Below are 24653 nucleotides of genomic sequence, written 5' to 3'. Positions count from 1 at the left end.
CTAATGGAGAAAACATGAACCATGGAACATTGGTGAACCTTCCCAGGAGTGACCGGCTGACCAAAATTACTCCAAAAGGGCATGAACAACTCATCCAGGAGATCACAAAAGAACCCAGAACAACATTTAAAGAACTGCAGGTCTCACTTACAGCCTCAGTTAAGATCAGTTAATGTTAATGATTCAATAATAAGAAATAGACTGGGTAAAAATGGTCTCCATGGGAGAATCCAAGGCAAAAAACATTGCTGACCAAAAAGAACATAATGGCCCATCTCACTCCACAAATGCTTCACAGAGATGTGAAAGAGGTTCTGCCACCAAAGGGGCAAGGGGACAAATACTTTTTCACGACACTATTATTATTGTATTGTGATTTGGTTCAATGAATACTGCTTTTACCCCTACCATATTTAAACCGTTCAGTTTGGTTTGAACCAAAATACTGTAACAGGTGTGAAATGTGGTGATTTCTGTATTTACTGTCACTGTAGATTAACCCTTATTTATATTTAAAAAAAATAACTTTTCAAAAGTAACTAACTAACCAATTAACTACTAAACTGTCTACCTGGTGGTACAGTGCTCTAAGTCGCTGCCCCTATGATTTGAGGGTCACTGGTTCAAATCCCAGATCATGCTGCCTGCCATCAGCAGCTGGAGTCTGAGAAAGCACAGTTGCCCATGCTCATTCTGAACTGGTAGATGTGAATCTGGTGCTTTTCTCTGAGTGTGTTACATCTACCTAGTGATGCTTTATCACTGGCTGTTAAAACTGAGGCAAACATGTAAGAAAAATGACTTATATACGTTTCTCTCTTTTTTTTTTTTTTTTTTTTGTCTAGCTGTGGTGTAATGTTGACAAATCCATCTGGGATGTGTTCAGAAACGGCACATTCGATGCTACTGCCTCCATACCTGGCTGTCTCTACCCAGAGGTCTGTTCTCCGACACTGCATGATCCATATGTACACACACAAACAAAATGCATACTTATATATTTTTTAGATTATATTAGATTATATTATATATATGTTTTTTCCTTCTGTGTTTTGGGTCATTGTCCTGTTGCATTACCCAACTTCCACAGAGTTTCAGCTCATGTACTGTTAATCCTACATTATCCTGTAGAACTTTTTGCTACATTTGGACATTCATCTTCCCCTTAATGATTGTAAGCTGGCCAGTCCCGTGATAAGAATTCGAATTTCTAATGTCTTTGGTCATGTTATTTTTTTTGCCAAGTTTATATAAATTAAAAATGTTTGATCACTGATCCTCTGAAAGTTCTTTCTGTTGAGGCATGGCTCACATGCACGTATCCTTTTTAGTAATAGTAATGCTAATACTTTACTCTAATAAACGTTTTTCACTATTACTATGATGCTTTTATTGTTGTTCTCAATAAAGACATACATCAGGGGTCCAGGGAGCCAGATATTTTCCAAGCCATTAGGTGGCAGGCCACAAAAAAAAAAAAAAAACTGTTTTGTAAAATGAAGCGTAATTGGATGGAGTGCTACCGACTAGTAGCTCTCCAGCCCAGAGGGTTGTTGAACTCAATTGCAGAACAGTTGATCTCTAAGCACGTAAACCCAAGGAAAAAAAAATGGAGAAAATAAATAAATAAACACATCACTCCTCACGTGGAATCGAATCCGTGTCATCAGGGTCGTGTTTCAATACACTACCGCTGCCTAGGCTAGGGAATTGGGACACGGCCAGGAAAAAAAACACCCATATAAGGTGATAGGGAGCCTGAGAACAGGTAGAAAAATTAAAACAGGTGGAAACTAAAGTCACGCCGAGCGCGACAGAGAGAGAGAGACAGGGGAGGCATGTAAACAAAAGCTCACCAGAGAAGCATTTTATTTTACATTTTTTTCATTATCGTTTATTATAGTTCAAGCAACCTCATGGGTCAGATGTTTCATGCTTGGGATCACATACTTTTTCTTGCCACTGAATGTTTCATCAATGTACCACTTGTCAGTTTATTTTAATTTATTTTATTAAGTACAATTAAATATAGTTCATTTCTGTTCATGTGTCATGTCATGTTTGTTATTTGCGATACTTAAAAAAATTGGTTACTTGTTAGATTATTTAATACTTGCTGGTAAATGTTAGTGTATTAGTGTATTGGTTAATGTATTGTAGTTAAGCTGCTCGTTTCTCGTCTGCAGTATTTTGTATTTACGGGCGTGTTGGCGATGGTGACCTGTGCCGTGTTCCTGCGGTTAAACTCTGTGCTGAAGTTGGCCATCCTGCTGCTAATGATCGCCATCTACTCGTTACTGACCGAGGCTTTCTATCACTCGCTGTTCACCCGCTACGACACCATCTCCGGCTACGATAACTTCAACAGCCAGAGGTTAGAATACCCCCATCCCCCCGGCAACCTCTCCTTCCCACACACACACTGTCTCAACTGATATATGGGTTAAAAGATAATAGATAATTTTACCCAATTTCTTACCGGTAATAGTTTTAGTGCACTGTTAATTTAGTGTAATTTATAATGTAAAGAGTACTGTAGGTTTTAATAGAATAGAACATTGTAATACTGCAAAAATGAAAATTGTGATATTTAGGAATACAGGGATTATTTTCACCAGATTTCACCAGAAATCATTGATCCAAAATGTCATAATATTAAAAATTCACTCTGTGCATCAGATTTTAGAAAATCATAAATTATATTGGGCAAATATCACATGCTTCAGCTTCCATATTGTTTTTGCACTGTAAGATGCACTTAAAATGATAAAAGTTTCCCAAAAATTTACATTTTCCAAAATAGACATTATGTATGAATTTTATCAGTCAGGTATTAAGGAGCAGTAAAGCCATTCCACTGAAGTACAGAGTTATACAGGAGTTTCAGTAAAGTTTCTCCAGCACTAAGGCTGGAGCAGCATTAGCATTAGCCACTAACTGCACTAAGCGATAACTCTTTAGCCGTTCAGAGGTGAGTATTATCGGCCTGTAGCCTGCTTCTAATCCTGGCTAGCACTGCTGGAGCAGCATTAGCATTATCCGCTAAGCGCTAGCTCCTTCGCTGTTCAAAGGCGAGTATATCGGAGTATAAGCCAGCATATTTACCAGGTTAAAACAAGCTACATGGGACGAACCGCTAGCTAGTATCTGGCTAGTATCTAGTATCTGGCCCTGGCTTACCGGAGCCCTCAGTGTAGCACTCTCAGTGTAGCGCTGTTAGCCGGCTAGCCCTAGCTGCTAATGGTAATGCTAATGCTGCTGCACCCAATTTTAGTGGAAATCGGGAAATCTAAGCGTACTGTAAATAAGCACCATGCGCACCAATAAACAGCACAAGCATGTTCTCTCCTCTGATTGGTCAGAGCTGTCTGCCGTAGGAGCATGAAAGTAAATATAGTGAGAAGATTCTGTGTTCCTGTGTGTATATCTGTGCAGTATTAGGCTGCTTTAACACAGAACGCTAAAAAAATGACCACTGAGCTTTTAAACATAGTGTTTTCAATGGGACGAGCAGAGCAGATGTGAGCAGTGAACGCTAAAAGTAGAAAATATACAATAAAAAAAGAAATAAACTAAATATAAATATTAAATTGGTGTTAAATTTACATTCAGGATGGAAATATATATACACGGAAACAGTAATGTGTTATGGATATTATTATTATATATAAGTACATGTTATCTACAGCAGTGGAATTTGAAAAAAGTACAAAAAGTTCATTAGTGCAATTATAACATTTTTGCAGTAAATATTGCAATTATAACATTTTTGCAGTAAGTAGTGCAATTATAACATTTTTGCAGTAAGTAGTGCAATTATAACATTTTTGCAGTAAGTAGTGCAATTATAACATTTTTGCAGTAAATATTGCAATTATAAAATTTTTGCAGTAAGTAGTGCAATTATAACATTTTTGCAGTAAGTAGAGTAGTTATAACATTTTAGCAGTAAAGTGAGCATGTGCCTCTGAGAAATGTCCTTGATATGTAAACGTGTAGAGAGTAAAGTGCAGGTTATTTCTGAGGTAGGTTCAAGAGTCTGGTAGCAGTGGGGAAGAAGGCGTTCTTTAGCCTGTTGGTTTTGCATTAATCGTGTGTTAATGCTTCAACACTGACATCACTAGTATATATATATATAAATATTTATATAGAGTTACGATCGCGGGTCCGTGCTCGTGCTGTGGTTTGTTGTGTCTCTGAGTTGAATAAGGGTCTGAATGCTCTGATGAACCTCGTTGATGACTTCTTCTCTTCTTCTGTCCCGTTGCCCCCGGCGACAGCGAGAGCTTCCTGGGAACCAAGAGAACATCTCTGCTGCTGATGGCAATGTTCCTGTTAGCGGTGTTCTATCATGGACAACAGGTGAGCACACTCAGTCCGACCACACACACACACACACGTGCGCGCACGCACACACACACACACGCACGCATACTCAATGCCTGTCTTTCATTCTGTCGTCCTTGCGCTCTCATTCTCTCTGCTTGGCTTTTACTGGTTGCGAGGAGCTTCTGTGTGTCTTTATAATGCCATGTGTTACTAGGAAACACAGCCGAGCCATCGGCTATTTCACAAGGCCTTCTCAACCAATATATTAAAGCTCAGCTCTTCAGGATGGACAGAGAGAAAGATAGTGTGTGTGTGTGTGTGTGTGTGTGTGGTTTGTGGGAGAGAGAGGGCAAACAGGAGGCTTTTTAAGTTCACTCTGTTGAATTGCTGTCTTTGATGCTGGAGATCAGTAGACGACCTGCAGGGTAATGAAACGGGGGTGGAGGGGGTTGATGGAGAAAAAGAGAAAGAATAAGAAAGAGAGAGACCGAGAGAGACAGAGAGAGAGAGAGAGAAAGACTTTTCATGGTCCTTTATTATTTAACCCAATCAGCATTCACGCTGTCATCTTAGAGTACATTAAAATAATAGATAAATAAATCAATACTTAAAATAAGATGACCACAAACGATTAAAAAAAGTACACAACTAAAATTAAGCTATTTATTTTTATTCATATAGAGCTTTACAACTAATGTTGCTGCAAAGCAGCTTTACAGAAATGTGATCACAGGACAGAGAATCAGATGAAATATTAAATATAAAACACCCAGAATCCCCACTGAACTCCCCAGAGCTGGAGAAGGAAGAAACCTTTGGAGGAACCAAGGCTCACATTTTTACTTGTGCTGTATCATATGTACTAACCAGGCTCATATATAAAGGGGGGGACCCATCCTCCTCTGGTGAGAGAACTTATATATGATAATTGAAAAGTCATTATACATCCACATAGGTGTAATATATTCAGGTGAATGTCCACACCAACAGTTAGAAAATGCCTAGTTCATATAAACATACTATTGCATTCAAAAAGTTGTAAAACTCATATATCATATAGATGTAATAAACCCAGAGTGATCTATTTTAAGCGTGTATTTATTTTATTGTTGATGATTATGGCTTACAGCCAATGAAAACCCCAAAAATCTGTGTCTCAGAAAATTAGAATATTATATAAGACCAATTGGTACTTTTGGCTACAGTGTGGGCAGTGTGCCAAGTCCTGCTGGAAAATGAAATCCGCTTTTCCATAAAAGTTGTCAGCAGAGGGAAGCATGAAGTGATGTAAGATTTTGTGGGACTTTAGACTTGATGATAAAACACAGTGGATCAACACCAGCAGATGACATGGATCTTGAAGAAAGAAAATAAGAAAGAAAGAAAATGAGAGAGGAAGAGTTAGAGGGAGAAAAGAACTGAGGTAAAGAGAGAATGATATAAAGGGAGAGAGAGATAGAAAAAAGGGAGCAAGAGAGACAGAGTATGAGCACACGATAGATAGAGAGAGGGAGAGGGTGAGAGAGAAAGAGAGAGATATATTAAAGAGAGAAAAAGAGAAAGAAGAGAGAGCAAGAGTTAGTGAGACAGAAAGAGTGGGTGAGAGCATGAGAAAGAAAGTTTAAGAGTGAGAAAATAAAGAAAGAGTGAGAAAGAAAAAGAATGTGAGCGAAAGAGACAGTAAGAGCACATTATAGATAGATAGAGAGAGAGAGAGAGAGATTTGAGAAGGGATAAACTGAAGTGGTAATCTCTTTCCCTCGTTCTCAGGTTGTTGTTTGTCTATAAATGTAAGTGTAAAATTGGAGAGTAAATAAAGATCTCAGCTCTCAGATTGATAATTACTCTCAGTGTGATCACACCTGCACTGTGGAGGTGTTTAAGGAAGGAGGTTTGGGGGTTGCTGTGGTGTTCACAGTTTACACTACTAAAAATAAAACTCTCAAAGTGGTTGTTGGCTCAAACATACACAGCAAAAACTGCCTGTGTTAAACTAACACTATACGTGTAGAAAGTTACACACAGAAAGCTGGATTTTTTAGCTTTGTCTGGTAAAATAAGAGTGTTGCTGAGCACCTGGAAATGAAAAATGTTTTAGATCATGTCCACTTAGTAGTCCACTAGTCCACTCAGTAGTCCACTAGTCCACTCAGTAGTCCACTAGTCTACTTGGTAGTCCACTAGCCACTAATGCACTCTGTAGTCCATAAGTCTACTTGCTAGGCTCCACTAGCCACTAATCCACTCAGTAGTCCACTGTTCCACTCTGTAGTCTACTAGCCACTAGTCCACTCGGTAGTCCACTAGTCCACTCAGTAGTCCACTGTTCCACTCTGTAGTCCACGAGCCACTAGTCCACTCCTCAGTCCACTAGTCCACTCAGTAGTCCACTAGTCCACTCAGTAGTCCACTAGTCCACTTGGTAGTCTACTAGCCACTAATGCACTCTGTAGTCCATAAGTCTACTTGCTAGGCTACACTAGCCACTAATCCACTCAGTAGTCCACTGTTCCACTCTGTAGTCCACGAGCCACTAGTCCACTTCTCAGTCCACTAGTCCACTCAGTAGTCCACTGTTCCACTCTGTAGTCCATGAGCCACTAGTCCACTCCTCAGTCCACTAGTCCACTCAGTAGTCCACTGTTCCACTCTGTAGTCTACTAGCCACTAGTCCACTCGGTAGTCCACTTGGTAGTCCACTAGTCCACTCAGTAGTCCACTGTTCCACTCTGTAGTCCACGAGCCACTAGTCCACTCCTCAGTCCACTAGTCCACTCAGTAGTCCACTGTTCCACTCTGTAGTCCATGAGCCACTAGTCCACTCCTCAGTCCACTAGTCCACTCAGTAGTCCACTGTTCCACTCTGTAGTCTACTATCCACTAGTCCACTCAGTAGTCCACTAGTCCACCCAGTAGTCCACTAGCCACTAGTCCACCCGGTAGTCCACTGTTCCACTCGGTAGTCCACTATCCACTAGTCCCCTCAGTAGTCCACTAGCCACAAGACCACTTGGTAGTCCAATAATTCACTCAGTAGTCCACTAGCCACAAGTCCACTTGGTAGTCCATTAATTCACTCAGTAGTCCACTAGCCACAAGTCCACTTGGCAGTCCATTAATTCAATTGGTAGTCCACTAGCCTCTAGTCCACTCGATAGTCCATTAGTCCACTCTGTAGTCCCTTATTCCACTCGATAGTCCATTAGTGCACTTGGTAGTCCACTCGGTTGTTCATTAGTTCGCTTGGTGGTCCATTAGTCTACTCAGTAGTAAATTAGCCTGTCTGCTAGTTTGATACGTTAGTCATGTTTCTGTTTTTAGCCTACAAAACAGGGATTCTAATAATACTTGTTTGGATTTTTAAACATCTGATCTAAGGACAGTATCTAAAAAAATAAAACATCTGATAGAAAAGTTCAAATTTAACCTAAAAAAAACACTTGTTGTTATGTTGTAATATTTACTGATATCTAATTTTGGCCCAAAGCTATTTGCCACATTAGTCTTAAGACTGTGTATCTACTAAAACAAAAGAATCACATGTGCCTGAATGAAGGGATGTGTTATGTGTACTGTAAATGTATATGTGAGTGTGTGTGTGTGTAGTGGGTTAGTTAAGTTTGCTGAGGTTCTGGGAAGCTGTGTTCCATTGTTTGTGTTGACCTGTGGAATATTTATACTTTATTCCATGTCAGTCCTTATTGTCATGAGTATCAGAGCCCTATTTTCCATGGCCTACATAGAGGAAAACTAAATTTTCAGACTGGCGAGCTCAGCTGAACCCAGCTAAAGCTTAACACATGGAATTCTGCTAACCTGGCAGGGGGGCGGTTCCATGATCATAATGGTAGTTAACCTGTTGGGACTTAGCCCTCACACTTTTTTATATGCTGGTCCTTGCCAATTCTCTAAATGTAAGACTGTGAACTGCAACAGTTTTGGTAGTGAACTTGATCTCATTGATTTACTTAATTATGTTTGTATTAATTCTATTAATTCTATAAAATTTAAATCTCTGACAGGTTTAAATACATATTTTCATTCATTGACAACAAAAAATGTTGCATCCAAAAGGAATCAACCAACTGCTGTGAAACTTGTTCTGTAAAAAGTCTGAGACCACCAACAAATCCCCAAGATCAATGGTTTGTTGGCACAAGTCACATGTCTAGAAGGCGTGGTCTGGTGTCATGTTGGCTGCAATTTGGTATGATTTCAGATTACCTTCGGTCTTCAATACAGACACTTATTTAACAGCCTAATTTTACAATAATGAGGTCCTGTAACCAGTAGCCCTTCCTTTACTGAATGCATAGTCGGGTTTACTATTCCAGCAGACAATGCTCATCCAAAAAACGGCTGCCATCTCAAGAATTTGCTACCAAGATCATGATTGAATATAAATGTGGGATGCCATTCTTGGTGCCATCAACTCTCCTTCACTGGGGCGCAGAGTGGCTAAGCACTGCCATTCTGATCGGGAGATTGCTGGTTGGAATCCCAGTCATGCAGCTTGCCATCAGCTGCTGGAGTCCCGAGAGAGCACACTTGGCCTTGCTCTCTCTAGTTGGGTACTCTCTCTCCTCATCACTCCAAAGGGTGATGTGGATCAGAACAAGGCATCTGTGAGCTGATGTATTGGGAACTGAGTCGCTGCGCTTTCCTCCGAGTGCGCTGTGACGCTATTCCGCAATGCTGCATCAGCAGCAGTTTGAAAAGAGGCGGTGGTTGACTTCACATGTGTCGGAGGAGGCATGTGCTAGTCTTCACCCTCCTTGTGTTGAGGCATCACAGATGAGGAGCAGCACTGGCAGAAAATAGGAGCTGCAAATGATGGATTAGTGCAAGACGCCATTAGGAACCTCTACAACTCCAACAACAATCATTGATTGTTCCTACTAACCTTCTTTTCTTTCTTTTGGAAACGCATTACAATGTAATACTTCCTTCTGGGTGCCACTACCTTTTCATTGATGAGTGTAAATACAGTATAATAGTATTATACTGTATCATGTATCATAGGTTGGTTGGTAGCTATCGTTTATTGGGGTGAACCCAGAGCAAGGGGTGCATGGTTACACAGAACACTGGAAGAAAGCTGGGTAAAATTAATCCTGTAGAAAGGATTTGAAGAGGTTAATCCAATACACACCGAATGTGGCGCTGTAAAAAATGACCTTGATTGGTGACCTCGGTCATGGATCCAGAATTGGAATGGTTTCTGCTGGGGCTCAAAGTGGAGGATTCTGTTCCATGCTGCACTGCTCCCGAGAAAGACATTAAATCCAGCTGAATAATGAATGAGGGGCTGAAAATTGTAGCCGCTTTTGATTTCAGGGCCTGCCGTTGCTAAATAATAAAAAAATAATAAAGACATCAGCACAGCCATCATCAGAGGAGTAACTGAGAGCCGCCAGATGTCAAAATACGGCGGGGATGTGGAGATGATTTTAGTAGTATTTTGGGGATTTTATACAGGATTGGGATTTTTTTGGATTTTTCTGTTTTTGAAAACATTCAGTTTATTCAGTATCTGGTGTTCCTCCATATTATTATTATCCCCTCTGTTATATTGGTGGGTTTCCTCACATTTACTGACATTAACCATTCTTTGGTAGAACAACGTGTGTGCTTAGAATCATTGTCTTGTTGCATGACCCACTTTCTCTTGAGATTATGCTCACAGATAGATGTCCTGATATTTTTCTTCAGAACTTGCTGCTATAATCCAGAATCCAGGCCCTGATACAGCAAAACCAGTTCAAACCATGATACTACCGCCACCATGTTTTAAAGATGGGATAAGGATATTTATGTTAAAATTCAGAGTTTGTACACACATACATTAACTACATTCACTATAACCATTCATCTTCCCGAATGTTCCTGTACAAAGCAAAAAATGATTTCTTTTTTTATTATTATTATTTTACGTAGCTGTGTTGCTTCTTTTGTCACTGTTCCTTAATATTTGCCTTTTTTGTCTCTTTTTTAATACATTTTGTCTTTTTTTCTCTTTCACCCTTTTCAGTTTTTTTTTTAGGTTTTTTCATTCTCTCACACTTTTTTTGCCTGTTATTTTGCATATATTAATTTCTCTTATATGTACAATGTCCACCAATACAAGAATTCTGTATTAACACTAATTAGGCTTAATATATATATATATATTTTTCTACAAACATAACGCTTATAGTATAACCCAAAAAAATTGTCCACAAAACATTGTTTTGTGCAATGGTCATTGTTACTCAGTGTTTTATGAACATTAACATTAGCCAATATGAGAGAGGCCTTCAGTTGCTTAGAAGATTTGTGACTCTGTTATACATCTTGCTCTTGGTGTGATCTATGTTGGTCGACCTTTCCTGGGGAGGGTAATATTGGTGCCTAACTTCCTTCATTTGTACACAATCTGTCTAACTGTAGAGTCCAAACACTTTACATATGGTTTTGTAACCTTTTCCAGTAACCTTTCCTGATGAGCGTCAACATCTCTATCCATCTCTAGCACATTTCTAATAGTTATGGACTTTGGCTTGACCAGTTTAAAGGTGCTTCAAATATTTGTTTGAGTCATAGACTGTGTACAGCTGGACAGAGCATCGTCTCTCAAAAGTGAAGCCACCACAGGTCGGGCGCCCCCTGCTGTTCGGTTTCAGAAAGCTGTGTAACCCCACCCATCCCCATAGGTTTCAATGGCAAAACAGACAACTTTCAATCATGTTTTTTTCTAATATACTGTAATTCCACCTCCACAGCCTTTCTCCCTCCTCTGGTCTCTACTGCGCAGAATCGGGTGTCAGGATCGCCAACATGGCGGAAGATTTTGGCTTCATTTTTACTGAATGAATGGGAACGGCGTTACGGCGTCCATCTTTTTTACAGTCTCTGGTTTGAGTGAAACCAGAGAAGAACCATTATTGGTTCAATAAAGACCGTGTTTGTAAGAGAGATCTATGTGTGTTAATGTGTGTAAATAAGCTGTTAAAGGTTTTGTTTGATGTGAAGGTTCTTTACCGGTTTAAGGGTTTAAGTGTTGACAGTCCAGACTTCAATCACGCCTCTCAGATCTGTATTGAGCTTTCTGGACTTTCCTATTGAACTGTGTGTCGGTCAATCTAATGAGAGCTGTCAAATAAACCCTGTGAGCAGAGAGAGCAGGCATTAGCTGTGGTCAGTCATGATCACTGACAGGAAGTGAACGTTAGGAATACCTGGTCTAGGAAAGTTAAAAGACAGTTCTGAACTTTCAGCACCTCTAAATTAATTAGTGGGTGTAGATACAGTATGTTATTTAACCATGTGTATATAAGTTTCAGTGGGTGCCATATTGATTTTTTTCTTTGGAAGACATATGTTGTGCACTAATTCTCCCTCAGAGAAAGAGTACATTTGAGTGTATTTGCATGTATCTTTTATAGGGATGCAACAAAATTCATTAGTTCTGGCCAAAACAAAATTAAACATATAGCTGAATGGATTTTTTCCACTCAGATTTAATTTCTACTCATATATTAACCATAGCAGTGCAATTTATTAAAACAAAATGCCTCAGTAGTACAATTCTAGTCATACATTTACCTCAGCAGTGCTATTCTAATCATAAATCTACTTCAGCAGTGCTATTCTAATCATAAAGCTATATCACTAATGCAAATTCATCCATACATTTACCTCGGAAGTGCTATTCTAATCATGAATTTGCCTCAGCTGTGCTGTACTAATCATAAAGTTAGCAATTTTAGTCATAAAGTTACCCTAGCAGTGGTATTCTATTCAGTGCTATAATAATCAGAAATTGACTTCAGCAGTGCTATTCCAACCATGAGTTTACCTCAGCAGTGCTATTTTTATCATGAATTCACCTCAGTAGGGCTATTTTAATCCTGAATTTACCTGAGTAATTCTATTCTAATAATGAATTTACCCCAGCTTTGCTATTATAATCATTAATTTACCTCAGCGGTGCTATTCTAACCATAAGTTTACCTCAGCAGTGCTATTCAAAGTCAAAGTGGTTTTTATTGTCATTTCAGCTATATACAGAGTACACAGTGAAATGAAACAACGTTCCTCCAGGGACCATGGTGCACATAAACACAGTGTAGACAGAACAATAAGTGCAACAGTACAAAAGTGCAGACAGACAATACAACACAATACAGAAAAAGAATAATAAATAACAAGACAGTGTGCAAATTATGCAGTGTGCAAAAAAGACCAGTGAGGTAGTATTTACCTCTGTTACACAGTGTGCAATAGAGTCCAGTGAGGTAGTAGGGTTTTTAGTGCTTTCCATTTTCTGAGGTAAGTGGGGTAAGAGTGTGTGTGCATGTACAGAAAAACCATCAGTTCAGTCTCTGCAGTTGGGGAGTCTGATGGCTTGGGGGTAGAAGCTGTTGCAGAATCTGGTCGTGCTGGACCGGATGCTGCGGTACCTTCTTCCCGAAGGCAGGAGGGAGAACAGTTCGTGTGAGGAATGAGTGGGGTCATTCACAATGCTGGTTGCTTTGCGGATGCTGCGGGTGGTGTAAATGTCCGTGATGGAGGGGAGAGAGACAGCGATGATCCTCTCAGCTGTCCTCACAATACGCTGGAGGGTCTTGCGGTCAGAGACGGTGCAGGTCCCAAACCAGGCAGTGATGCAGCTGCTTAGGATGCTCTCAATGGTCCCTCTATAGAAGAGTGTGAGGATGGGTGGAGGGAGACAGGCCTTTCTCAGCTTCCGGAGGAAGTAGAGACGCTGCTGGGCTTTCTTGGCTGTAGAGCTGGTGTTCAGGGTCCAGGTGAGGTTATCTGCTAAGTGGACACCAAGGAACTTGGTGCTCTTAACAATCTCCACAGAGGACCCGTCGATGTTGAGTGGAGAGTGGGTGTGTTGTGCTCTCCTGAAGTCAACAACCATTTCCTTTGTTTTGTCCACATTCAGGTGAAGGTTGTTGACTGTACACCAGTCTGTCAGCCGCTGCACTTCCTCTCTGTATGCTGACTCGTCGCCTTTGGTGATGAGACCCAGCACGGTTGTATCATCGGCGAACTTGATAAAGCTGTTAGAACTGTGTTTTGCAGCACAGTCATGAGTCAGCAGGGTGAACAGCAGAGGACTCAGGACACTGCCCTGGGGGGCCCCAGTGTTCAGTGTGATGGTGCTGGAGGTGCTGCCCCCGAACCGGACTGACTGGGGTCTCCCCGTCAGAAAGTCCAGGATCCAGTTGCAGAGGGGGGTGTTGAGGCCGAGCGAGCTTAGCTTCCTGATGAGGTTCTGTGGGATGATGGTGTTGAATGCTGAACTGAAGTCTATAAACAGCATTCTGACGTAAGTGTCCTTCTTCTCCAGGTGGGTGAGGGAGAGATGAAGGGTGGTGGTGATGGCATCGTCCGTGGAGCGATTGGGACAATACGCAAACTGCAGGGGGTCCAGTGAAGAGGGCAGTTGTGTCTTGATGTTCCTCATGACTAGCCTCTCGAAGCACTTCATGATGATGGGTGTAAGTGCAACGGGACGGTAGTCATTGAGGCAGGACACTGTGGACTTCTTCGGCATGGGGACGATGGTGGTGGACTTGAGGCACATTGGGACAGTGGCGCTGCACAGGGAGATGTTGAAGATGTCCGTGAGGACATCTGTCAGCTGGTCTGCGCACTCCTTGAGCACTCTGCCGGGGATGTTGTCTGGTCCTGCAGCTTTCCGTGGGTTGACTCTGCGCAGAGTGTTCCTCACGTCCATTGCAGTCAGGCACAACACCTGCTCGTCCCAATTGGGCATGGTCTTTCTCGCCATCGTGTTGTTTTGTGCCTCAAACCATGCATAAAAGTTATTCAGGGCATCAGGGAGGGAGGCATCACGTTCACAGGACGGTGGCATTGTCCTGTAGTTGGTGATTGCCTGGATGCCCTGCCACATGCGCCGCGCGTCACCCGTGTCCTTGAAGTGGCTGTGGATTCTCTGGGCGTGTGCGCGCTTTGCCTCTCTGATGGCTCGTGACAGGTCGGCTCTCGCTTTCCTCAGGGCCACCTTGTCACCCACTCTGAAGGCGGAGTCGCGGGTCCTCAGCAGTCAAGGCTTCTGGTTTGGGCGTGTGGTGATGGTCTTGGAGACAGTGACATCATCAATACACTTGCGCTGGGGATGTTTGTGTAAACAAGATCCAGCGCGCTCGCTCCTCTCGTTGCAAAGTTCACATGTTGATGGAATTTAGGGAACACTGACTTGAGATTTGCGTGGTTGAAATCTCCGGCGATAATAAACAGTCCGTCTGGGTGTTTGTTCTGCAGATCGCTGATAGTCCGATAGAGTTCACACAGAGACTCTTTAGCATTAGCACCAATGCTAGCGCTGGGTGGGATGTAAACAGCAGCTATTAGCATGGCGGAGAACTCTCGTACTAAATAAAAAGGTCTGCACTTGACTATCAGGAACTCCACCAGCGGGCTGGCGGCCTGGGTCTCTTAGCAGGCTAAGCTCAAGTAGCGTCTGCAGAACCTCGTCCAGTAGCGTGTTTTCTGGCTGATTTCTCCACTGTAGTAGGGTCTGGCGGTGGTAGAACATGTGCACGGGTGTTCCGATGCACATATTTGCAGGAAATAAACGGAAAAAACGACAAATAGTAACACAAAAGCACCATTTAACAGACCCGGAGCGGCCGCTGCGTGTTAACGTTCCGCCATCTTGGGTGGAATTTACCTCAGTGGTGCTATTCTAATCATAAAGTTAGCAATTTTAGTCATAAAGTTACCTTAGCAGTGGTATTCTATTCAGTGCTATAATAATCAGAAATTGACTTCAGCAGTGCTATTCTAATCATGAATTTACCTCAGCAGTGCTATTCTAACCATAAGTTTACCTCAGCAGTACTATTCTAATCATAAAGTTAGCAATTTTAGCCATAAAGTTACCTTAGCAGTGGTATTCTATTCAGTGCTATAATAATCAGAAGTTGACTTTAGCAGTGCTATTCTAATCATAAATTTACCTCAGCAGTGCTGTTCTAATCTTGAGTTTACCTAATCAGCGCTATCCTAGCAACACAATTACCTTAGCCGTACTATTCTAATCATTGATTTACCTCAGCAGTGCTGTTATAATCATTAATTTACCTCAGCAGTGTTATTCTAATCATGAGTTTAACTCAGCAGTGCTATTCTAATCGGAAATTTACATAAGCAGTGCTATTTTAATCATGAATTCACCTTAGCAGTACTATTCTAATCATGAATCTACCTCAGCAATGCTATTCTAATCATGAATTTACCTCAGCAGAGTAATTCTAATCATGAGTTTAACTCAGCAGTGCTATTCTAATCATGAATTTACATCAGCAGTGCCATTTTAATCATGAATTCACCTCAGCAGTACTATTCTAATTATGAACTTACCTCAGCAGTGCTATTCTATTCATGAATTTACCTCAGCAATGCTATTCTAATTGTGAGTTTATTCTAACAACACAATTACCTCAGCCGTACTATTCTAATCATTGATTGACCTCAACAGTGCTACTATGATCATGAATTTACCTCAGCAGTGTTATTCTAATCATGAGTTTAACTCAGCAGTGCTATTCTCATCTTGAGTTTACTTCACCAGTGCTATTCTAATCTTGAGTTTACTTCACCAGTTCTATTTTAATCTTGAGTTTACCTAAGCAATGCTATTCTAATCACGAATTCACCTCAGCAGTGCTATTCTAATCAGCGATGTAAATATGTATTGATGTTTGCTGTTCACAGAGCAGGGTTATGGCCTTATTGTGTGAGTGCTTTATGTGCGCGAGCATGTGTGTGTGTCTCTCTCAAAGGAAGTTATAATGAGGGTCAGGCTTGAAAATCTGCTTTTAATTCTAGTTGTGATTTTAATAATCACCCAGCCATGGCATTTAGCCCCCCTCAGACACACATACACACTCAAACACACACACACACACACACACACATACACACAATGTCCTGCTCATTTAATTACTTTGCAAAATTATCTTTCACACCTCATTCAATCTAATCACACTATCTTTTCTTCTTGCTTTTACACACACACACACACACACACACACACACACAAACACACACACACACACACATTCTTCACAGCTTACACCACACCCGCTCTGTTAGTAGATTAATTTTCAGGATGGGAGCATGACCGATGTCAAGCTTTTTCCTCATTTAGCCGCTATAACTCTGTCTGGATTGTAATGTATGTAGATGAGCGTGTGTTCATTGTTCGTTTGGGGAAAAGCATTAGTGCTGCTTGTTAGTTGAGTGGTTGGGTATTGGGGGGAATGGGACAGTATGTTGTTAGTCATTATTATGTGTGTATATATGCATGTCTATCATCTATATCACGTAATACATCACATACTGTTGTAGGAGAGATTGGCTATTTGAGGCATATTGTCCTCATTGACCTGAACTTATGTAACTTGTTTTATACTAGTGATGCAACGAAAGAACACTTTAATTTGAGTCTGATAATTCCCTGGTAAGAAAATAAAAGTTTGACTTTGTCCAGCTGTTTCTGTCTGGTTCTGATCCTTATCTAAAACTTTAATGTTTTATTTGTAGTTGTTGATTGGACACATACTGTACTGGGCGATAAACAGGACTGCTTAGGACCCGGGGGAGACTTTTTTTATACACTTCTGTCGGCATGTCTCTCCACAACCATGCAACAACCAATCAGAATTTTTTCTGAATTTCCCAGGAGCAAATCAGCGCTCTGAAGGCAGACGCTGAAGATTTGAGTGTTAATTAAACAAAACTTTCTCAGCTGCGTGATCATGGCGAGTGAATGCGAAGCGGAGAAAAGGACATTTGAAGAGGTGCTGTCAGCTAATAAGTCCGCTGTTTGGGACTATTTTTGCTTCTGCGTTGAGTTTAATAATCAAGGAAAAAGACAGTCAGCAGATAAAGCACAGTGTGATATCAGTTGCCTGTTTTTGAACAGAAAAATAAAAAAAATAAGAAAAATAAGTGTTCCTTTTTTATAATAAATGTTGTGATTTTAATTCATCTGTTCCTTTTTTCTGTTTAATATTGGCTCTGCAAGTGTGAGTAGGAGCACCTTGTTGATTTGAAACAGAAAGGGTTAAAAGCACACTGCATCTTGGAGCTAGATAATATTGATATATGAGAACCGAACCGATACCGTGGCCAAGAACCGCGATACGAACCGAACCGTCGCCACACTGTACCGTTGCATCCCTATTTTATACTGTATGTTTACTGACTGTTTCAAATCAGTTTTACTTGTATTTATCCAAACAAAATGTATGTAAAATAAATGCAACAAATCACATATACTATCAACAAATACTTTTATTAACTAATCAATTAACCATATTAACTTTTACCATCTGATAAACACCTGATGGAATCATTCTATGTACTGTAAATGCATTTGCAACTACATGCTACTTTCTGCAGCAGAGTAAATTGTAACTTGCTCCTATATGTAGTCAATTTCAGCCTTGTGCTTAATTTAACAACTGAAAACAACAATATTATATAATTCAATAATTAGGTGTTTGTAAAATAACTTATGAACTGTATAGCTGTTACTCAGCATGGTTAGCTACCGTCAGGATGCGCGGTAAGATTCCAGGATGGCTGTTAAGATCCAACATTTACCAGATGTTGGGTTTTGGTCGCCATAGCTTAGAACAAAATGTTGCTAAGGTGTGATGTTCAGGTGAGGTTGGATTTTGCTTACTTAAGCAATAAAACACTCAAGGTTCGTGCTATAACATGTATCATTGGCACTGCTGTGATGCGAGTATTGTTCTGTAGATCATCACAGCAGTGCCAATATTACAGGTTTTAGCACGAACCTCGAGTGTATTATTGTGATTATACCACAGTTCCATTATCACTGTTTATTTTGATAAAGATTTTGAGTTAAACAGGAAGAGAAAATGCGATCGGTTTGGTTACAAAAACTCTGCTAATTTAAAATAGTTCCATTACTGCTCTGCTTTAGCTGCGTTGTAAGCTCTGCATTATTGGCCATTTCAGTAAAAATTGTGGAAATCTAAGCTTACTGTAAATAAACAGAAGCACTTTACCCACCCAAGTAAACAGTTTTTAGAAGAGAAATCTGTGTAGATTAAAGTCCAGCACTCGTTTAACTAAAAGATTTTTTTTTTTTTAAATTAAAGTTTTGGTTACTTTGTCCACCTTACATTCAGCTTAAAATACCCTATATTAACTGTAAAATAAATACACTTAAGCCTTTATTTTAATAATAACATCTCTTAATGTGATATTGGTGGCTGATAATGTGTGTAATAATGCGTATTTTCGAATCATTGGGCTTATTTATTTATTTGAGGGACCGCGTCTTTGCCTGCGCTACCTTTTGAAGACCCCCCCCCAGTGGTGTTTAATAATATCGCATTTGTATTCGCATTTGTATTTGGTTTGTAAGCGCTGCATCGATGCTAGGTTACCTGTATGCGGCGGAGTAATACATGGAGAGCTTCGGTTACAGTGCATTATCACCTAATAATGTCACTCATGAAACTCCTCTCAGCCAATCACATTGCAGGGTCGGAACTAACTGTGGTATAATTAACATTACGATACAAAAACAACTAAATATCAACGTATAATGATGTTAGATTGTCACATCAAGCTGACGTTAAGATTCTGACTTACGTTTTAGACGTTGGGTTTTGGTTAGCACACCTTACAAACAAAATGGCAGTATTTTACGTCAATTTGACGTAACATATGTGAAGTTTGAAAGAAGTTGATTTTGGTTAAATAATATTATGACTTCAGCAGTGCTATTCTAACCATGAGTTTACCTCAGCAGTGCTATTTTATAAACAGTAAAACCAAGAAAATATCATTGTCATTTGTCCTTTTGTCTATTCTACGTCAATTTGACGTTAGTATTAGACGTTGGTGGCCAGCTGGGAAGGATGTTTTAATGAGATGCTGGGGTTTAAAGTTGATTACGAGTATGATGTAAATGAGCGTGATGTATGACATCAGGCAAAAACGCAATTCCAGCATCAGTATTCATGCATCTCTATTTTCTATCTACGAGAGCACTGTTAGATACGCAGCTTTTCAGGATATTTTTGGCAGGCAGACAGTACTTAACCCAGCGGTGACACTGAGCTGTGTAAAAACCTCCCCGACACCGCTGCACCTGATCCACTCAGCTACACCCCACTGTCACACACATTACCACCGCTCTCCATGACACATGCTGGTGTCACTGCTCTGCTGAGGAAAGTTCACCACCCAAAATAATACACAACTGTATTACAGATCTATTTTCCCTGACGGACACAGTGGAGTTGGCCTGTTCTGTTATGGCAGTTACTGATAAAGTGGCATGCTCACCTTTCTCCCTGTAACTCCGCCCCCTGTGTTTTTTTTTTTTAATCTCTGCACAGCTGGAATACACGGCACGGCTGGACTTTCTGTGGCGAGTGCAGGCCAAGGAGGAGATCAATGAAATGCGGGAGCTGCGGGAGCACAACGAGAACATGCTGCGCAACATACTGCCCAGCCACGTCGCACGCCACTTCCTGGAGAAGGACCGAGACAACGAGGTCTGTATATAAAAAAAGTTCACGAAACAAAAAAAAATTGGATATTTCACACATTACGCCACAATCTACACACAATTCTATAAGTACAGTTGCAAGAAAAAGTTTGTGAACCCTTTGGGATTACTTGGATTTCTGCGTAAACTGGTCAATAAATGTCTTCTGATCTTTATCTAAGTCACAACAATAGACAAACACAGTCTGCTTTACCCTTGTGTGGTGTTCATATTTTTGTTACTCGTTTACTTTGTTACTTGTATTTAATTCATCAAAATTAAGCAGTTTTACATTAAAATGCTTTACACATGCTTGCTTCACCTAAATTGCAAGCAATATAAACAGCTTACATGGTTAATATTTGCCCTTTACCTTTCTTATGTTACATTTCTTTCAAAAAGTGCTACTCTTTTTTTTATTAGTTTTTTAATAAAATGTAAAAGAAAATGAATTTAACTCAAGATATGAGTAGAAAATTTGTTTAGTTTCAAATTTACAAATGAAGCAATGTTTATTAGCCCTTGGCCAAACATACTGTATGTAATATAAATGTGTAGGGGGGAGGGGGTGTACAGTGTGTGTTTATCGAAAATGTGTTTTGATATATGTTTTTCACAAAAAAATGAGCCAATGCCAATGAGTTTGAGTTAGAAAAAAATATTTTTTTAGTATCATTTGATGAAAAATGAAAACGGGTCCCACAGACCCGAACACCACACAAGGGTTAAACTGATACCGCACAAATAATTATATGTTTGCATGGTTTCAATTGAACACAACATGTTAACATTCACAGTGAGGGGGGAAACAGTATGGTTCACACTGTATATATGTATATTTTTTGTATATTATTAAATATGGGTATTAAATGAAGTGATTAGTAAAGTTTATATAGAAAACACCAGGCAGAAATTTTGATATCATATCCAAAATTTGGCAAAATTCATTCAAAAAACCTCTATGTGAACGAACTGGGCGTGGTCTTAATATTCTAACGAACATATGATTGACGGCCCTCTAGCACTGGCAAGCAATTTTTTAAACATCACCATGGAACTTGGTTTAGATTAGTTCTCCATGTTTAGCTTTAACTCTCCAGGTTTAGCTTTAGCTCTCTAGTTTTAGCCTTAGCTTTCCAGGTTTAGCTTTAACCTTAGTTCCTCAGGTTAGGCTTTAGCAGTCAGAGTTTAGCCTAATTTCTCCAACTTTTGCTTTAGTTTAAGCTCTCCAAGTTTAGCCCTAGCTTTAACACTCCAGGTTTAACCATATCTCTCCTGGTTTGTCTTTAACTTACACTTTCCAGATTTAACTTTTTCAAGCTTTTCAAGTTCAGCTTAAGCTCTCTGGGTTTAGCTTTAGCTCTCCTGGTTCAACTTTAGCCCTACAGGCTTAGCTTTAGCTCTCTAGTTTTCATTTAGTTTTCCAGGTTTAGCTTTAACCTTAGCGTCCCAGGTTAGGCTTTACCTGGTTTTTCTTTACCTTATGCTGTCCAAATTTAACTTTAACTTTAGCTTTAAGTTCAGCTTAAGCTCTCTAGGTTTAGCTTTAGCTTCCTTAGTGGAAAAAAGTATATTCAATTATAAAAGGCATTATTATACTATAGTGCACTAAAGTGTTCTTGTAGACACATTATTAATCAGTATATTTAAAGAGTGCTAAAATAAAACAACTTTTTTTTTGTACTTATATTACTATAATTGTATAAAAATAGTACAAAAGTCTCACTTAAATTGTGCTAAATGTACTTAACTGTACTAAAATTGAACTATTTTAAATATACTTAAGTAACATTCATGTACAGTATGTAGCCCCATTATTGTATATATATATATATATATATATATATATATATATATATATATTTATATATATATATGTATATATGCTTACTGTAAAATTATAATACATTTAATGAGTAATACAACTGTATCACTATTATACACCAGGTATATTAGAAATGCAATAAGAATTTATGTTAAATATACGTGATCTATTTACATTAGGGTACAAATATGCTTTTTGTTTCTGTCTTTTGTAAGTAGCACACTTCTAGTATACTTCGTTGGGTATAAAAATATATATTTTAACATACTATACTACAATTTTTAGCGTGTTATAAATTAACTTTAACTAATTTTTTTAAATAAGTAGTAGTAAATTAATTTACTTTCTAAAACATTACATGATATATTGCACTTTAAGTGAACTTCGGTAACAACAGTTGTTTTAACACACTTTGCTAAAAATGTACAAAAGTACATTCGTAAATAAGTATTTTAGAAGTATATTGAATTACATTAAACTAAAAGTTTTTAAATACACTAAAAGGTTACAGTCACACATTTGATAAAAGTGTAATATTATTGTACTTTTAATATAATTTAAGTAAGTACATAAATATGTTAATATATTTAAAGCATACCTAAACATTCCTCAATAGGTTTTAAGTATAATTGAGTAAATTGAGAAATTAAATCTGGCCCTATTTTTATTTTTTATTTTTTGTACTTTTGACAGCAAGTCACAGCAGCTATATTGTAAATTGGATTATTGTAGACCTGAAAACATACTGTACTGTACTCTACCTAATTCCCATTGTATGTGAAGGCAAGGGTCTAATTCAGATTCAGAAGTGTGTGTGTGTGTATTTGCGGTTCCAGCAAGATTGACAGAGAGACATTTGCTCTCCCTCTCTCTCACTTTGTGACTTGTTATTATTCTGAGAACAATGTGCTCACAAATACCCCCCTTTCAATAACCCCACCCCACCCCAACACACACACACACACATACACACACACACACTTACACACACACACACTTACACACACAGGAGGGGAGCAGAGAGTGTGTCATGGCGTTTGGTTTGACACTAATAACATGCTGTCAGTCTCAACTCCGAAAGAAGTGGAGGATTTCTGAAGAAGAAGAGAGAGAGATAGAGAGAGGCTCTCTGTTCTATAACGCCTGTCTGTCTCTGTATTGCCGTTTCCTTTCTCTCTTCATCTCTTTCTCTATCCTTTATCTCTTAGCATCTCTTAGTTAATCTCCCTCGCTTCCCACTCTTCTGTGTAGACTGTGTAGACTGTTATTGGAATACATCCATACACTTATTGTTATACATAGAGAAATAATGTGTAACACAAAAGGCCAGACATCTCATCGTGGAGTTGTAGAGGTTCCTAATGGTGCTCTGTGATATTCCAGAATTCCCACACTGTTTGTTCAGCTATTGCAGTAGCGGTGGTTTGAAGTGTTAATGGTGTCCAATAGCATCCCACACATTTTCTTTTTTTTATAATTTTATTTAAAAAAATTTCCACCCACTCATTAGGACTCCCCCATCACTAGTGATGCCCCAACACCAGGAGGAGGAAGACTAGCACATGCCTCCTCCATGTGAAGTCAGCCACCACCTCTTTTCCAATTGCTGATGATGCAGCATTGCCGAGTAGCATCACAGAGCTAACGCTCAGAGGAAAGCGCAGCGACTCGGTTCTGATACATCAGCTCACAGACGCAGCCTTGTGCTGATAGACATCACCCTTTAGAGCGATGAGAGGAAAGAGCGCCATCTACTGTACCCACCCAGACAGAGAGCAAGGCCAATTGTGCTCTCTCTCTTAGGGCTCTGGCAGCCGATGGCAAGCTACATGAACAGGATTCGAACCGGCGATCTCCTGATCACAGTGGCAGTGATCCCACACATTTTCAGTCAGGGATAGGTCTGGTAATGTGGCTGATCATGGCTAGTGTCTGTGTCTTTAATGCAAGCTCTTGAGATGGGGGCAGTATGTGGACGAGCAATGTCCTGCTGGAATAATGAAAAGACCACTGGTTGCAGGACCCTTATTAATGTAACGTTGGGCTTTCAGAGTGCCTGTAGTGATAAAAGAAAGGTGATCTGGATTTGTATGACATTGCACCCCACACCATGACACCCGGACCCTATTTTAGCATTCTAAATAAAAATAAAAATACTCCTTTCGGCGCTCGAAAAGCACAAAAGGCATGTGAACTAAATCACTTTATTATTCATGGGTGTGTTTTGCGCATAACATGAAATAAACAAATCAGTGTGCCAGTTGTCATTCCCTTTAAGAGGCAGGTGTGCTCTGACTTCGCATTCGTATCTTAACAGCGCGTCGCTTTTGAGCGTCTCAGCAGAGGATACTGACCTGCGTGTTCACGCTGTGAATGTACACCAGAAGCTTATTTAAGGGAACAGCAATGCTATTTAATTCTCTATTCTGTTTATTGTTGAGTTAAAAGCTGGATTTACACACGCATGCCTAAAATAGGATTTGGGCTGCTGACTGTTGACTGTTTTCTGGGTTTTAATCAGTCAGTGGAGCACCTGTATTTCCTGCCGCCAAGATAAAAACTCGCTAGAAGTTTACCTGAACACACCTCACTTCCAGACCACCACACCCATCAGTGTAGATTTATTCCGAAACTTTATAGGGCCCCAGGTCTTCGGGATGTGTGATGTGTGATAACAAACGTGTGTGTTTTATTCCAGCTGTTTAAATGCATACCTGGAAAAGAATGCTTTAGTTCAGACACTGGGTGTATTTTTTCTATGTGTGTCAGTTTGTCATTTGTTGTCAGCTGAATGATTCAGCAGTTGTGTCATAAAGGCTAAGAAATGTGATCTGAAACTCACTCTTATTTGCTCACACACACACAAACACACACACTTACAGGGCACATAAATTTGGTGCAGGTGAAGGACATGGTTGATAATGCAGTTTATCAAATATT

The 24653-nt window shown here is 39.7% G+C and overlaps 1 protein-coding gene across 2 annotated transcripts in view; it reads left to right on the top strand.

The window, feature by feature from the left end:
• Positions 1-24653, top strand: part of adcy8 (adenylate cyclase 8 (brain)) — a 145940-nt gene that overhangs the window by 109141 nt on the left and 12146 nt on the right. For both annotated transcript variants that reach the window (XM_022679260.2, XM_022679261.2), the window contains 4 exons: positions 846-938; positions 2187-2374; positions 4281-4362; positions 19737-19895. In XM_022679260.2, the coding sequence (XP_022534981.2) occupies positions 846-938; positions 2187-2374; positions 4281-4362; positions 19737-19895 (522 nt within the window). The remainder of the gene's footprint in view (positions 1-845; positions 939-2186; positions 2375-4280; positions 4363-19736; positions 19896-24653) is intronic.

This window comes from Astyanax mexicanus, chromosome 4 (assembly GCF_023375975.1).
Source record: "Astyanax mexicanus isolate ESR-SI-001 chromosome 4, AstMex3_surface, whole genome shotgun sequence".
Classification (NCBI taxonomy): Eukaryota; Metazoa; Chordata; class Actinopteri; order Characiformes; family Acestrorhamphidae; genus Astyanax; species Astyanax mexicanus.
This window is presented reverse-complemented; position numbering and strand designations above follow the sequence as displayed.